This window comes from Chelonia mydas, chromosome 7 (genome assembly GCF_015237465.2).
Source record: "Chelonia mydas isolate rCheMyd1 chromosome 7, rCheMyd1.pri.v2, whole genome shotgun sequence".
Taxonomy (NCBI): domain Eukaryota; kingdom Metazoa; phylum Chordata; order Testudines; family Cheloniidae; genus Chelonia; species Chelonia mydas.
The window spans coordinates 11822555-11840302 of NC_057853.1; the positions used below are offsets into that span (position 1 = coordinate 11822555).

Below are 17748 nucleotides of genomic sequence, written 5' to 3' on the forward strand. Positions count from 1 at the left end.
AATTGCAGGCTGGGAGTGGAATACATTTTTCTCCCAAAAAGGTTCAGTCTTTTGCCCTCTTTATTTTTGGGAGTTGATCTGGTGTGCCTCTGCTTGTCTTTTTCGTTGGCTGCAGAGACAACAAACGAGACCAGAGGTGAGTGGGTATAAAGGTACTCAAACCCTTTGGCCAGGACAAAGTACTTCTTTTCGGTGCTTTTGGAGGTGGGAGGGATCGAAGACGGGGTTTGCCGGAGGGCTTTGAAAATTTTGAAGACCCAGTCATGCCTTGGTCATGCAACACGGATCAGGGCAGAGGATGAGAGGATGTTGAACAAGGTGTCCGCCTGCTTGGCCATCTCCTCCACCTCTAGGCCCAAGTTCACCTGTTGAAGCAGGGCCTGGTGTTCTTTAAAGTCATCAGAAGGGCTGGCCCCCAAGGGTCCTGCGACTATCTTGTCCAGGGATGAAGACAACAACTCTACCACTGCGGGAGGCCTTGGGGCATCGTCCTCCACAGGGGAGGGAAGTTTAGGGGTGGGTGCAGTCTCTTCTACCATGACGTCCGAGCGCGCCTCATGCACAGAGCCCTGTGCCATCGGTGCTGCCAACCATTGCTCCAAGGCCGTGGCAGATGAGCAGTGTGAAGGTGGCACTGCCATGACCAGCATGCCCCATGTGCTCCAATAAGGCCACTGTGCTGGCCTCTGACTGTGCTGCCAAGGTGGTGCTGTCGATGTTGATGCGGCCACAGGAGCCCAGTCATGCTAGTGGAGTCCGGGTGAGGAGCTGAACTGCCTTTATGTGTTGGAGGGATCCCCTTCCAGTGACCATGGAGGGGCCGTCGCTGCCTGAGTCTGCCTGCTGACTGTCACCGCCGGAGACCAGTGCCTGGAGTGAGCGGATCGTTGCCGGTATCAAAGGGGCTGGTGCCGGGCCTGGGGGGACCGGAGTTGTGACAGGGAGCACTCTCCCGGGGCAGGTGACTGAGAGCTGCGCCAAGAGGACAACCGGTGGGAGGTCAAACAGTGCCAGCAATACGGAGACTGGTGCCTCCCCTTACGCAATCCGTGTCAAGACAGCAGGGACTGCAATCATGGTGCCGGTGATCAAGGGCAAACCCCAGGGGATCTGGGCTGCAACTGTGGATATCTGTGGTGTGGAGGAGAGCGCTGCCTTTTCTTGGGGGATTGGCAGTGCTCTACTGCCCCCTGAGGGGTCTTAGCTGTTGGCTTGCCCTTGTGGGAAGCCTTTGACGTTTCCTGCGGCACATGTGGTACTGGCGGTGCGGGAAGAGGCCTCTGCTCTCTTGGCACCGGGGGAGCTTGGGATGGTGTTGATGCCGCCAGGAGTTTGGGTCCCCTACCACTCCCGGGAGTCAGTGGTGGATTCTTTAAGGTGCTAAGGGCCCCGACCAGGGAAGCACGTGTACGTGGCTCCAGAGTGGCTGGGCGGCCTGAACTGGGTCCTTTGCCCAATGTCCCACGGCCCTTCTTGCTCGGTGCTGGGGACCGTGCTTCTTTTTCTTCTTTTTGGGCACTGGCTATGGGGAGTGGTGCCGGGGATGCGCTGCACACTGAGGCCGAGATAATAGGCAAGTCTTGGCGGGATGGCTCAGAAGCCAGATGAAGGGCAGCCTCCATGAGGAGAGCCTGCAAATGAATATCCTGCTCTTTCTGAGTCCTGGGTCAAAAACTTTTACAAATATGACACTTGTCCCTCACATGTGATTCCCCCAAGCACTTGAGGCAGCTGCTGTGGGGGTCCCTTACAGGTATAGGTCTGTTACAGTCTGCACAGGGCTTAAACCCTGGAGACCGGGGCATGCCCTGCCTGGGGCAAAGTCCCTGTTGGGACTCAAACTTCTAACTAAACTTAACTACCTAACACTAACTACTAAAGCTATTTACAAGGCCCTAAGGCTCAAAGTCAGAAGAGACAAAACCTCTAGCCCTTGCAATGCAAGGAAAGGCGCTCTGACTAACCACCACGGGCGATAAGAAGGAAGCGAGAGGGCATAGGGCCAGTGGTGCCTGATATACCAGCGCACAAGCGTGGCACTCAAGGAGGCACCACAGCTGGCCCTACAGATACTGCTAAGCAAAAATCTCTGATGACCGCGCACGTGGGTGCGCGCAGACACCTAGAATGGAATCAACATGAGCAAGCACTTGAAAAAGATACATTTGTTTGCTGTTATTACTCTGCTCTTTTTCCCCTCAAAGCCACCAATATTAACCCTTTCCCAATCAAAAGATAAATCAAAGTTTGCAATAAACAGTGAAGCCAGAGGCTTAGAACCAGCTAGTAGTACTGATTCTAGAATGATCCTAAGAATCTGGGAACACCAGACCTGGATACAGTATTCCAGTAGTGGTCACAACAGTGCCAAATACTTCTGAAATGTAATCTCCCTATTCTTACTCGGTTTTCCTGTTTATATATATCCGAAGATCGCATTAGACCTTTTAGCCATAACATTGCACTGGGAGCTCACGTTCAGCTGATTATTCACCATGACCCCAAGTCTTTTTCAGAGTCACTGCTTCCTGGATAGTTCAGTTGTTAATCTAATAGAGACAGTAAATCAATCCATTTCTCTTCTTTTATTCTGATTGACTACATTTCTTTAGAGGGGAGAATTTTTTGTAGCCATTTATTGGCAGCAGTCACTAACATTCCAAATGGTTATTTATCATTTTAAAAATTCAACAATTCATGGTATTTTCCAGTATAATCGGACTGCTGGGGGGTGGAGTGGCGTGTGGGATGGGCGGAAAGCAAGAGTGTAAACCTGGAGTAACTTGCATGAGTTTTCTAACATCTGAGTAGAAGCCTTTCATCTGGGGATGGACCAAGAACATATGAAGACAGTTTCTTATTCCATGGGAACTCTACCAGCATTATGGTGTGTCTATTTTATTTGGAAGACTTGTGGGTGAAAATAATTTTTCACTACTATTCTCTTATACTTAGATTCACAAAGAAACATAGGCTTCATGATGCTGAGTGTCACAAGGCCTAAGTTTTAGGCACCTAGAAAATCACAGGAACTGAATGTGATTCATAAAGCCTTAGTTAGGGACTTAGACTCCCTATACAATGTATGTGGAGAGAGATGCTCTTTAGATTACAATTGACAAAAGCCAGCACACTGAACGGGGAGCCACCTAACCTAGCCAATGGGAGATGCCAATGAGAGGGGTGCGTGCTAGGCCCAGCCCCTCTCATGGAGACGGACGCCTAACACCAGGCTGCAGGGAGTCACCTACCTCTGTTACCAATTCTCAGTTGTGAACCTTCTTTGGAGTTAGGCACCTAATGGGTTTTTTGCAAGAAAGTAGGGGGAAGGGGAGGAGAGGACCTCCCTCATAACTTTTAGACTGGTGTTTCAGGTACCTGGGATGTAGAAGCCCCCCAGTTCAAGTCCACCTGCCACCTGAGGGGGAGAAGGGATTTAAATAAGGACCAGCTATCTCTCAGATGAGTGCTCTAACCACTGGGTTATGGAATATTCTGATGTGGGGCTCCCTCAGTCTCTCCTCTTGAAGCAGTTCCACTATGGATAAACAACTAAATAGTCACTGGAGCAGGGGGCTGGACCCTGGGTCTCTCACATTCCGGTGAGTGCTCTAACCATGAGGCTGTAAAGTCATTCTCATTCTTGTGCTCACTCTCTCTTTCTCTCCGGCAAACATTTGTCTTCCCGGATGCCTAGAGTGAGGCAGCACAGTGCATGCCCAGAAACAGAAACATAGGCCCCAAGGGAACTTTAGCACCAAAAAAATTAGGTGCCAAGTGAATTTAGGCACCTACAGGATTCAGGGAGAATTTTATGAATTGTAGTAGAGCCTAAAACTGGGACTCAGTGTAAGGCACCTACATTACTTTGGGAATCTAGGCCTTAGACTCTAGCTATTTCTGTTCCCTTCTGGCTCTTTCCGCCTCCCCCAGACTAGAGGCAGGGCACTGACCTGCCCATGGTCAGTTGAAGCGGCTCCAATGCAACCGAAAGAAGAGCCAGACTTTTTATTTGTAACTATGTTTAACTTTGAATCAAAGCGGCCAAGTCTATTGCTTTATGACTGAACTGCTGATAAAACAATCTCTAAGGAAGTCTTTACAGGCCTTGTCACCAAATTTGTCCCGTACCAAATGTATAGAGTAACGTGATTTTGTCACCCACTGCAGGAGTTCTCACTGGAAGACCCAACTGAGGTCAAATTGCACAATTTGTACAAAGTGTCACCAAATGATTTGGACCGTCCAGCTTCTCCAGTTAACACCACACATCACAAGACTTGCGATAAAAATCACACAAATTGGCAACATTGCTTGTAACATGAGATAACTGGCAAAGGACAGAGCTCTGCTATGACTGCAATGGGGAATACGAACTGACCTGTGCTGTTATACCAGATAACCGCAAAATCAACTAGACTCCTCCTCTCCTAGAGCCTGATTCTGCACCACTGAAGTCAATAGGAGTCTTGCTATTGACTTAAATGAGAACAAGATCAAAATTTTTATGCCCATTGTGCAACTCATTGTGCAACCCTTAAAAAGATTACATCACTTACAGCAGAGGAACAATTCACTTTAAAAAGGGAAAGGAGTATGAGGTTTAAATGCCAGGATCACTACTAGGTATCACACTCCTCTTCTGATCCCACCACGGGATCCCCTTTAGGCACTGTATCAGTTTGGAACTGCTCAAATTTGCCTTCACTATCCCTCACAGCTTTACCTCCACCTATCTGTCAGAATAGGTCTTCCACTAACTCCTCTGCTCTGGCAATAATGCCAGACTCAATGACTCAGTTCATTTAATTCTTCCCATCCCATCCTGATCCATTTTCCATGCAGACCCCTGTGCCTTGAACACTTTTCCCAAGCCAGCACTCGAAGGCCCTGCATTCCTTATTCAAGTCACTCTAAAAAGGGACACTTTTTTAGAGGCTCACAGGAATTTATTTTTTCCACGCATTTTGAGTGGTTTTTTGGTACAGAAGATATTAATTCATTTTTAAATTGTATGCTTTTTCTCCAAGACATTTTTAGCTATTTCAATTAAACCTACGAGTTGTTCTCCAAATCTCCCATGAGCTGAAAATGCAGCAACAAATATTCAAAAATATTCAAAAAATATAAGCAACGATGACATCAAAGTGAAAATCTTACATGTTTAGAAAAGGAATGTGGCTACAACATCCAAAGAAATATAAATTATTAAACCACAAAATTCTGAGAACACTTTGAAACACTATCACTGTATTTTTTGATTATTCAAGTATAAGCTTTATTAAAACGTATTCACTCTAAACATGTCACTCCCGATTTACCCCAGTGTAACAGAATAGAATTTAGTCCAATATATGTTTAACACCAGGCAAGGTTCTGCCACCTGCACTCAAGCTGAGGGGCTCTCTTTCCACAAGAAGACCCACTGAAATGAATATGGATAAGGTTCTGATGAGAGTGGAAGGATTAGTTGCCCTATTTACCAATATGGGGTTATAATGAGCCTTTACACTCAGCACCATGTAGAGGGGTAGTGTATAGTTGCTCCCAGCCTCCCAAGCAGTTTCAGGAAGGGAAAATAGCGTACTGCATCCCTGGGAAGGATCCAGCTTACTTACCAGCTTGTACCTTACCAACTAATTTGGCCAGGAGGGAGATATGGATGGGGACACAGCTAAAGCTCTGCCTGCTTCCCACCTTCTCTTTCCCCTCCCAACATGCACTAGTGGAGCGTATTTGAAGAACAAGGGCTGCACTCTGCACCAGACCTGGGCCCAAAATCCAGGTTGGCTTGTCCTGCCTGCCTCCCCTATGTTCACCAGCTTGGCAAAGAGCAGAATCTAGTCCTGATATTAGCATCATCTTTTTTGCTTGTTTGTTTTAATAAAGACTTCTTCATTTGAAGAGAGTGAATGAAAAAAATTTCCACTAATTGGAAACCTTTTCTGAACTGCAATTTGTATATAGTGACAACCCTTTCATGAATTGCAATAGATTCCTGAATTGCAATTATTCACAGGAGACAGTAATGAACTAGAGTGTCTCCTGCAAAGATTCACAATTCCACTCGACTCTGAAGGCAAGTTCATTAGATTAATCCAGGGTTATTGGCTTGTTATTACATTTATTCTGTAAGCCATTTAGAGCATGCTGTCAAAAATAAAGTTGTAGATACCCTGGGCTACAGCTGAAATCAGTTTTCACATCTAAGAGCCATGATTTGTGTTTTCAAGTAGGTGCATAAATCTAGGCAGGCAGTACTTTGCACACAATATATTTTTTGGTGATGGGACATTTTGTATGTTCAATACAGGCCTGGTCTTTTTTCCTCAATAAAATCAATGGGACTTTTTCTCACAAGAACAGTATCAGGCCCTGAGTTTGTGCATGCAAAGCTGTGCTTTACAAAAATGAGCAAGAAGGAGGTATAGAAAACATGCAATAGTTGAAATACGCCAAATTATGAAGGGGACCTCGCAAATTTTGGTGGATATTGAGGTACGACGTTACAAACTCACAGGACACTGAGATGCTGTGACATTTCGAGATGATGGGAAATTGCATGTGGAAAGCATAAGCAACAAGAAAAGAGACTGATTTGAAAGGAGATCATGATCCCAGGTGGGTGTGCAGCCAGCTAAGCAAACGTATGGGGCTGTACAAAGCTGTGTAAGGGTGCTCTCAACATCATGCCATACTCCTATACCTGTCAATGTTTAGACTTGACCACAAGTAAGAACAGTGTTTGATGTAAAGAGAGGAGTGAGAATTGCACAGAACAAAAAGCTGCTGACTCTTCAAAGCTCAGGGGGGTTGGGTTTTTGGTTCTGGTCCATCTCGAGTTTGATGTATGTAACAAATAATAAAGGTAACATCTCTGAGCCAAGTCCACAAAATAGCTATGAAACACCTTGCCCAATTTTCTGGGTTTAAAAATATTTAAATTAATTTCCCAACAAAAACGTGACAATACTAGCAAAGTTTTAAATAAGACCATGTGATTTTCTCCTGAACTAGAATACCTTGCCAGCAGCAAGTTAAGCTCTGCAAAACCTAACACAGTAAACAAGGTTCCCTAGACGCATACGTACAAGAAATTAGAATCAGCATTCTGAACCACCCCATAAAATCAAAGCCGTCAGAACAGCTTCCCTATGCTCATCTAAGGCCTCTCAAGTGCACCTCCACCGACAGTCACATCCCCTCTCTCACTTGATCTAGGACATTTGATGCCAGAACGTTACAACAAACACATTCTGCAGCCCACCCTTTTTCATGGCTCTCAGCCAGCCCCAGAACTCTTTCTGCTTGTCACTAAGTGTCCCACAAAGGTTTTCTTCCTGCCTGTGATCACATCTTGGAGCACCTGCTATATGCAAATGGTGAGGTGTAAGGGAGAATGCTGAGGACAGCAGTGCTCCCCCAAGGCTTAAGAAACACAAAGCAAATGTACCTCTGCGTCTACTCTTCCAGGGTAGAAAGAGCTGCATTTTCCTTTGCTCTGAGTCAGTGGAACTGAACCACTGAGCATGTGCGATTTTTAACTGAACACATAAAAGATCTGGCAAATGCAAACTGATCTGACAATTTTTGAATACCTGTTCTTAGGTGGGGCCTTTATTTAACTATTGTAGGAAGCAGTCTATTTTCTTAGCAAAGTATAAATGAACCACAAAGCTGTCACCAAGAAAGTATTAAAATTCCCTCCCCCGGCCCCACATTTAGTTACTTAGCTGGCACTGCTTATTGTTAATCATTTGGTTTCTGTATAATCTTGTACAAGGGGGCACGGTGATTTTTCTTATTGTTTTGGACATGCTTTTGTTCCATTTACAATCAGTTATATTTATTCATCCCGTATTTACAATAGTAATAGTACCACTACTGAACTAATTATTATTAATACCCAGCATTTATACTTCACAGCACTTTGAGAACACCAGGCCATATTCAATGCTGTTATAATTGGGCAAAATTCATTCATTTATGTCAGTGGTAAATTTAAGCCCATGTACTAATTCATATATGTAAAACAACTGTGTACATTTTTTCAGACTTTTTTTTTTAAATGCAGATTATGTGCACATGGAATTCAGCACGTGCATGAACAATTCTGAGTATCTCAATGCTGTGGGAGCCCAATAAAAGAATGCAATATTCGGTTTTAACAGGAGAGGTTGAAATATGTAAAGCAGGAAGATAGTTTGTTCAGGAAATGTATCTGGTCTCTGGAATATTTCAGTGCATCCTTCTAAACTAGTTAGACATCAAGCATTTACAAGAGTGTCTGCTGCTTCTAAACCGATGGTTCTTGACTCTGTTAAGTCTGAATGTAGTAAGCAGAGCCACTTGTCACACAGTGAGAAAATGCTGCCTCTTTAATTACTCATTCATCAGGGATGGCATGGGAGTGGTGAGAGACCTTGAAAACTTAAAATTCCATAACTATATTTCAACTCTCTCCACACCCATCAAAGGATTAAAAGGGCAAACATAGGTGAGGGCTCTGTCTCCCCTACACTATGACAGACAGACTGGACCACTATCACTGAGTCAAATATAACTCCTAATTAAGGCTAAATTCTGTCTTCAGGAAACAGGGACGTTTACATAAGAACTGCCACACCGGATCAGACCAGTGCTCCATCCAGTCCAGTATCCTACCCTCAACCATGACCAGTGCCAGCTGCTTGTGAAAAGGATGCCATAAGGACATTATGGAATTACCTGCCCCCGGGGAAACTCCATTCGTTAGTTGGTTTCTGCCCAAAAGCATGAGGGTTCACGTTCTTTATGCATTAGATAGGATAAAAAAAGGTAACTGTGGATGTTCTCATTAGACGTTTATGATACAATGGGATTTTTCAAAGCATTTAGCATTGGCCTTACTCTGTCGCCCTTGAAGCAAATTACCATGGACTTCAAGGGGAGCGGAGTTAGGTCAATGTTAAAAGCTTCTGAAAAAATTGCATCCCTAATTTTTATTTGAAATCTGCTTGATCTCAATGATATTCTGTGGCAGGGAGCTCCACAGGCTCGTCATGTGCTGTGTTAATAAAGTATTTCCTTTTAATAGTTTTCCATTTGTTGCTTTTCAATTTCATTATATTATGAGAAAGGGTATACAGAAATGCCTGATAATCCTCTGCTCACCATTCATTATGTCATCTACTTCTATTCTGACCCATTTTGTTTAGCTCTTCTCTAAATCAAGCAGTCCTAATCTTTTCAGTTTCTGCTCATATGAAAGCCTTTCCATGCTTCTAATCATTTTCATCAGCCATCTCTCATCCACTTCTATTTCTGCGTATATTTTTATGAAAAGGTGATCAGAACTGAACACAGTATTCATGGTAAGGGAACAACATCAGTTTATGTAACAGCATTGTAATATTTTATATCGCATTCTTTACATATCATAATTCTGTGGGTTTTTTTTTTTTTGATGGATGGTGCATGTTGAGCAGATTTTTTTCATTGAGCTGTAAACAGTGATGTCCTCATCTTTTCCCTAAGTGGTTATAGTTAAAATTTACAACATTGTGTATGAGCAATTCGAGTTTTCTGTTCCAATGTGTATTAGCCTGCATTACTTAGCACTGATTTTTATCTGTCACTGTTCAACCCAGCTGCCTAGCTTTATTAGCTCCTTCTGGAGTAAAACGGACTAACCTGACTAATTTTGTATCATTTGCAAATTTGAACCATGCTGGTCACTCCCTTTTCCAGATCATTAATAAATACATTAAACAACAGCTGTCTTAAGTGCAGGACCCAAGGCTACCCCACTATTAACCTTTTGCCATGATGAAAATCGACCATTTATTCCTGTTTTTTGTTTCTGAGCCAAATTCTCACTCTGACACTACTTTACGTTTCTCACCCCAAACCTCTTTTCTTACCCTCCACTTGTGAGAGATTTTGTCTAAAGGATTTTGCAAGTCCAAATATTTGCATCTTATATTACAGGTTTTGTAATTACAGTACATTTCCAAGTCTCACATAGACTTGCCAAGGTGCCACTGCCCTGGGCCAAAGTCTGTTCTCCATTACTCCTGTGAAACAGAGAGCAGAAGTTGGCCCACTGACTTCAATGAAAGCTGCATGCTTGTATCCCAGAGCAGAATATTCTCAGATAGAATGGCAATAAACACGGTATAAAGGCTATATAAAAGGTAGATATTGTTATTATCAATTATTAAAACCTAGACAGATATTAGATAAGATTCTGCCCAGTTACTGTTTGGATTTGAAAGTGATACTATTACATAGCTGTCCTTAAAAAAGAATTTGCAGGTTATAAACAAATAATCTTCTAATTTGTAAGATTAAAACAAATACACCATTACTGGTATAATACCTTTCATTTTCCTGTAGCAGCTCGCTTCCCTTCTTCCAGGAGCAAATTGCCTTAGGGGAAGCTTTTGGCTTGCACTCAAAATTTACTGTGCTGCCTATCTGAACCTGAATCAGTTTCTTCATTGGGTTCTTGGAGAAATCTGGAGCAGAAGCTAAAACAGAGGGAATGTTAACAGTGAAATAAAACTGGTTGACATTATATTAATGATACCACTATTGAGCATTTATATGGCACTTCTCAGCTTCTAAGTGTATTTACAAACATCAATTAAGCAGTTAATTCAAACAGTACTCCTATATTATTTCTCCTTTTTACAACTTGAGGTACTGGGACACAAAAGTTAAGGCCTTGATCCTGCAAAGCACTTAAGCACATGCTGAGGTTTAAGCATGGGTTTAAGGTCCCACTGACTTAACTGGGACTTAAACATATGGTTAAGTCCTACTGAAGTTGGTCGTGTTTAAGAACATGCATAACTTTAAGTATATGCTCAAGAGCTTTGATGAATCTGGGCTGAAGGGATTTTCCCAAGATCACTTGGACTCAACACCAGGACCTGTATTAGAACTCAAAGAATTTCCTGACTCCTCGTCTTGTGTCAGATCACTAGTCTGGGCCTCAGGATTATGAAACCGCTTGGACTGTAGAAGTATATTCCATATTAATTAACAGTTCAATAAATGGGCATGACATAGAACAATGCTAATCACTGAACTTTAAATGGAAATCCAATTTTTAGGAAGCTGAGGCTGGGTTCAGTGATTGACTCTGAACCTTATCATTGGAAGGGAACTAGTTTGTTTTCAGAAAACATACCTTTTTACATAGGCCTCATTCCAATTAATTTTCCAAATCACTCTCCCTCGCCTTAAAAGTAAAAAGCATGAAAGCATTTGAATTCCCCATGACACTTTGCAAGTTCAGTGTTTCATTCTAGTAAGTGACTGTCATTTGTTTTTAAAATGAGCACAGATCACCTGAACCATAAAATGACAGACCCTTATCCCGACGATCAAGGAAAGTAGCACATACAACCAGCTTATTGCTTTGAAATTACATTTATCTCCTGGAAATAGTGGAGTCCGGATGCAGAAGGTCAGCGTTACTGACTAATGTGCTGAGCCAACGTGGCTTCCAGATCGTGTGATTAGTTTTAATCTTTGGGCTTGCATCCAAGCCTTTGTCTCTGCTCTCCCCCTAATTAATAATTTATCTCCGTCTCCTCGGTTTAAAGCAGTGAATGACTGGGCTGTAAATATGGTGGCTATTTCCAGCAAATCCTTTAGAACCAGGTGAGTAAACTCCTCAGCACTGTGGATAAGAAGTTATCTGCTGTAATAAAAATCTTTATTTTGTTGAATGCATCTGAGTGGGTTAAAAATTTGAGATCATGTGCATGTTACTAGCTGCAGCAGTAATGGCAAAAAGTTATTTTTCTGCGCCTTCCCCCTGCCCCGTAGAAAGAAAAATTAATCTTACCAACAACCCTGAGCTCTGCACTGGAATATATCACTCCATGTTTGTTTTCAGCTATGCACTGGTATATGCCAGAATCTGTCAGATTTAGGTTTGTTATTATAAGTGTACCACCTTCAGTTTGGATCCTCCCCTGGATATTAAGAAAAAAACTTTTAATGTACATTACATTTTACAGGAAATAAATAAAAGGGGTGGAATTCATCAATGTGCAGAGAGTTTGCGTAAGTCCCATTACGAGGTCCAAAGAGGGATTTATGTAGGGCATATGATCTCTGCACAGGGGTGAACTCCATACTTTGGGAATGATGTAATGATGGTTTTAATGAGACGAATAGATCTTTATGGTGCCATCTAAGGAGAAAAAGGCCTGAATCAGACACCAAATCTTCCCCACACTAAGGAAATCCAGTTATGGATCTTAACTTTGTCACTTGTGATTATGACTAGCAAAGTGCCCTACTGCCAACGGCAAGTATTCAGAAATTATGAGTTAGGCCTCCCAAATCATGGGGTTTTTGCAGTATAACACATTCCCCTCCTAGTGGTGCAAATACTGTATTATTATTTTCTAGCAGTTAAGGTATAAATATACCATAAGTCATTTTTAAGGCTTCTCTGGACTGTTGGGTTGCCAGGCGTCCGGTTTTCGACCAGAAAGTCCAGTCAAAAAGGGAACCTGGCAGTGTCCGTCTGGTCAGCAGTGCTGACCAGACACTGAAAGTCCAGTTACCCACAGTAACTGGCCTCCGACACTGGGGGACAGGAAGAGCCACAGCTGCTGCTGGAGCCTGGAGGAGCGCTCAGCAATGGCTCCGGTGGAGAGAGGTACTGTGGCTTCTCTGTCCCGCCCCACTCACCCCTCCACCCCCAGAGCGTGGCTCCCCCTCCCCCACCCTGCCCCCGTCTCCTGCCCCACCCCCAGAGCGTGGCTCCCCCGCCCCCGCCCTACCTCCCCACCCCGGAGCATGGCTCTCCCTCCCGCACCCTGCCCCAGTCACCCCTCCACCCCTAGAGCTCTGCTCAGCTGGCAGAGGGAGGGTGGTGGAGAGAGAAGCAAGCAGTGGGTGGGGGTGAAAGAGGAGCGGGGGGCAGGGCCTTGAGTAAAAGAGGTGGAATAAGGAGTGGGGCCTTGGGGAAAGGCAGAGCCAGGGGTGGGGGAGGTTCCGGTGCTCAGTGTCCGGTTTTCATAAATTAGAACCGGTTGGCCACCCTACCGGCCTGGTTAATTCCATGGACCGCAATGAACTCTTAGCAGTTAATATGTAGGGATCTTAATTTCATATGACTTTACTTAAAAAAAGTCAAACAAACAAAGAAAAAAACCTACTTTACCTCTAATGCTAGAGTGTTTCCATTCTTTGTCCATCTGTAGGATGGTTTGGGCTTCCCATTTGCCCTACATTCCCAGTATAAACTGTCCTCCACTGCAGCTTCAATATCTTTTATAATCTGGACCCAGTGAGGTTTTGCTACATAAGAAATACAAAACAAGAAAGCCCAAACAAACTGCAAATTACTGTTCAATTATCTAACAAAAGGGTTAATTTAGAAAGAGTGGATTAGGCTCCTAGGTGGATCAGCTGGTGCCCAAAGATTCTCTATGGTTCTGACCTGGGTTGCTTACTGAAAGAAATATGACTCAATGTCTTTTTTAAATTAATTTGATTAAAGCTGATAAACAAACAAAAAATAAAATTACGAAAATGCATCATTAAGGCTAAATATATCACTAAGTACTAAAATATTACTACACTAAGTGTTAAACAATACAGTAAGAAATTGAGGTCAAAATAAGTGTAAATAGACAAATTAGCACCAATATTGGAATTCAACAATCAGTTTAGTTAAATCATGAAATTAATACACACTTAAACCAGGAAATCTAAAGAGGTGGCTGTCCGTTTATTTCTAAACTCCAAGTGATGGCTTTTTCCTATGGCAGTGTACTCAAAACACAACTGGGTGAATATTTTAATACAGAAACCAAATTACTGTTTACATGTAAATCACAACATCAAAAGCCAATTTAAACTTTCTTCTCAGATTTCACTGTTATGTATGAGGAACAATCCATTTCCTCCTAATACAAATGCAGACTTTAATCAAACTTTCTAATAAGCAAAAGTTTCACAGCTCTCACTTAACATTATATTGCTGATAATTTAATTTCTCTGGATGCTTTTATAGAACTAGGAACACATACATTGAATGATTTTCAGGCAAAATTTTAGGGCTACTTAAATGTAGAAGATTATTCTTTCCCCATGTGGTCTTTATGGATGGTTACACATATATTCATGCACATAACCACATATTCACACCCTAAAATAATAAAAAGCTGGGACGTCTCTCAATTAATAAAAACAAACAACAAAATCAGGAAATGGATTAAACAAGATACGTAAGATACAAAGGGCTCTGAACTCTCCAGTTCTCATAGTCGTGGGAGCTGTAACTGCAGTCAAGCACCAGACAATGACATTGCTGTCACAATGCTATATGCTTGCAAGCTTCTTTAGATACAGGGAGACAAGTCATGGCTACATAGCCTGTTGACATCATGACTTTTTTTCTCACAGTTGATCAGTCTCAGAGTATGGAAACGTTTAGCTTCCTGAACTGGCTTGCTGACCCAAAATGAAAGGCCTTCCACCTTTACCTTCATCTTTCTGGTTGATAATGCTAGCTTGCTTCACCTTACAGCACCTCATTTGGGGCTCTCAGGCAGGCATTGTGACCTGGATACAGACAGCATGGTCCAACTATACTGTAGTGAACAAGCTTTGGACTGAATATCAGTTTGGAAAGTCTTGCTTAGACCAAGTAGTCTCCTTAAAATATCCATTGTTGCAACCATATGCAATGCAAACCCCCAAAATAACAAGAACTGGAAAAACACAAGGCATAAGAATGGCCATACTGGGTCAGAGCAGAGGTCCATCTACCCAGTATCCTGTCTTCTGACAGTGGCCAATGCCAGGTGCCCCAGAGTGAAGGAACAGAACAAGTAATCATCAAGTGATCCATCCCCTGTCGCCCATTCCCAGCTTCTCGCAAACAGAGGCTAGGGACACCATCCTTGTCCATCCTGGCTAATAGCCATTGATGGACCTATCCTCCATGAACTTATCTAGTTCTTTTTTTGAACCTGTTATAGTCTTGGCCTTCACAACATCCTCTGGCAAGGAGTTCCACAGGTTGACTGTGTGTTGTGAGAAGAAGTACTTCCTTCTGTTTGTTTTAAATCTGCTGCCTATTAAAGGCAAGTTGTGAGGAAATTGCCCTACCCTAATGCCCTGGGGTAAACCGCCGTGGGTGACAAATGGCACGCCATCCAGAAGGTGGCCTTAAGATAAATAACCAATTATCTCACAAAAGAAAGGAACCATTCACACTGTGTCCTCTTCAGCATTTCTTGAAATAAATTTAGATATCATATGACAGCTGTCACCCCTTTCCTTTGTAAACAAGGGAAATGGGGAACTGCCAGTTACAAGCTAACTGGGTAAAAGGTAATAATAACCTGGCCCTTTAGTAGCTCTCCACTGAAAAGCAGAAAGTTACTTGTCAGGTTATCATTATGAATTCCATTTGAAACAGAAATAAGTAAAGTTTGTATTAAGCCTGTATTCTCATATATGCTATTTCTCTCACAACAGACAAACCCTGGACTTTGCATTTGCAAAAACCAGATGTAGGGTTGTGTAATACTTAGCTAAAATAAGACTGCCAGGGCTCAAACCAATAACTTTCTTGATTTTATGGATTTTCTGCAATTGTTATTTTCTTCTGAAAAAAGAAGGTTGTCTGGAATTTGATTCTCCTTCTTATAATGTTCTGCCAGAACCTAAGTTTACAGAATTGGTACCTTATGTACTTGTCCAGTCTAGCTTTGATTGACTGCTAACAGGAAGGGGATAAGTAATTTACCATTGGAAGATGGCTATCAGTGATAAATGAAAAGTACTTTCATTTTTAACTTCTTAATGTACTCAATCTTACTGGGTGAAAGCTGCATTTTAAAAAGTGAAGTACCTCACACCTGCTTCTGAGCATTTTACATAGAAAATATAAACAGAGTCACTATTAACTTGTTGACCCAGACCCCTAGAGAACCCAGCATTACTGCATTCTGCAGTATAAAATAATGATGGGTGAATATGAAAAGGTTCAGATAAACATCCGCACCAGAAATGTTATTAAAAGAGCATTGCTCAAGATAGACACATCTTTCCACATTCAGACAATGCCAGGTTGTGGGGAAACGAAGAATAACAGTTCCTGGAAATGTTTTGACTGTTGGAAAAAGATTTGGGGTAAAGTTTTTGAAAATGCTGAATGACCTAGAAGCCTAAGACCCTTTTTCAAAAATGATTTGGGACCCCAAATGAGCACCTCACCAACATTAATCTTCACAACTCCTTGGCAAGATAGTGAAATATCCACATTTTATAGATGGGGTTCTGAGTACAGCTGGCTGGAAAATGGAAATCTATTCCTATGAAATATTTCAAGCTTTTGAAAAAAATCTTAAATGGAGATGAAACATCAACAATTGCAAAATTTTTCATAGGATGGGTTTTCTAAAATAATTCTCTTTTGGGAGAAACAAAATGGGATGTTTTGGTCTCCCGGCTGCCTTCTGCCTCTCTGTCCCCAGAGCTGGGGGAAGACCGAGAGGTCAGAGTTAGGATGCTCAGCCTCAGCAGCCTTCTGGGAAAGATTTTGTAAGTTTCATTTGTAGAAAAATAAAAGTGACACAAGCCTCCCAGGTGGGAAGTCATCAACTGGATTTTCCCAATAGAAACATCAAAATTTTTAGTAAAAAATGAAATGTTCTCACAAAAAAAATTCAGTTTTGCAAAAAGGGCACTTTGGGTTGGAAAAAATTCAACTCGCTCTAGTACTGAGGAAGAAAGGGCCTCATGAATTCCTGTTGAGATGGTGACTACAATGGAGTTACACCAGGGATGACTTCAGCTCTGAGAAATTAATGACTTGCCTTTGGTCACATAGGCAGCCTACAGGGCAGCTGAGAACTGAAACCAGATCTTCTGATTCTCAGGCCAGTGTCTTAGCCACAAGACCGGTAGTCTGCCATTTGGATGAAGATTTGGGTTGGTATTCTTTTTATACAAAGCAGTTCACCCGTTTCTGTAATGTAATATACCTCCAGGTCTATATTCCTCAAAAGATGTTGTTTTGACAGTGTACTACATTGGACTCATTACAATAATTAATTAAAATAATATAGTATAATGTTATGCTAACAGGTGCTAATATCATACCTGTTACAGGTCACTGATGTATAAGTACATGGGATGAAACTCTCATGTAAAGAGTTAAAATTAACCACGCAGTACACATCTGGCAGTTAAGGGGATTAGGTAGTTTAAACCACTCTCTTCTGTCTCATCCTCTGTGAAATCTTTCTGAGGTTCATTTGTTTTGCAGACTAGCTGTGCAAACAAGAGTTAATGACCAGACCATCTTTTAGGACTATGTGATGCTAGGTGAGCAACCTTGAAGAAAGGAGTTTCCCAGGTGAAAATCCCAAGGGCTGAGACAGGAACAGTGAATGGGGCTTTTAAGCAATGAGATTCCAGGGGAGTCCAAGGGAGAACTGCTACTGGGAACAGAGAAACTGTAGATCTTGTTTATGCCCTATCTCAGCAGATACCGTTCTACTGAAAAACCTCTTGTAGCCTAAGGAATGCACTTTCAACTGTCCTTTTTATTGAGGCATTCCTCAAATATAACACAGGTTCATCTCTGCTTCACACAAACTTATTATCTTACTATCATCACATTTATATACATCACAAAAGCTAAATTATTAAACTGAAGTTACAAAAAGAGCCATTTATGCTAAAGCTTCTTGCACTATGAAAGCCTGAGCATAGATGTCT

At 42.3% G+C, this 17748-nt stretch overlaps 1 protein-coding gene across 5 annotated transcripts in view; it reads right to left on the minus strand.

The window, feature by feature from the left end:
- CNTN3 (contactin 3) overlaps positions 1–17748 on the minus strand; it is a 246970-nt gene that overhangs the window by 49725 nt on the left and 179497 nt on the right. For all 5 annotated transcript variants that reach the window (XM_037905324.2, XM_043551777.1, XM_043551776.1 and 2 more), the window contains 3 exons: positions 13172–13308; positions 11840–11969; positions 10361–10511 (listed from right to left, as the gene is read on the minus strand). In XM_037905324.2, coding sequence (XP_037761252.1) covers positions 10361–10511; positions 11840–11969; positions 13172–13308 — 418 coding nt within the window. The remainder of the gene's footprint in view (positions 1–10360; positions 10512–11839; positions 11970–13171; positions 13309–17748) is intronic.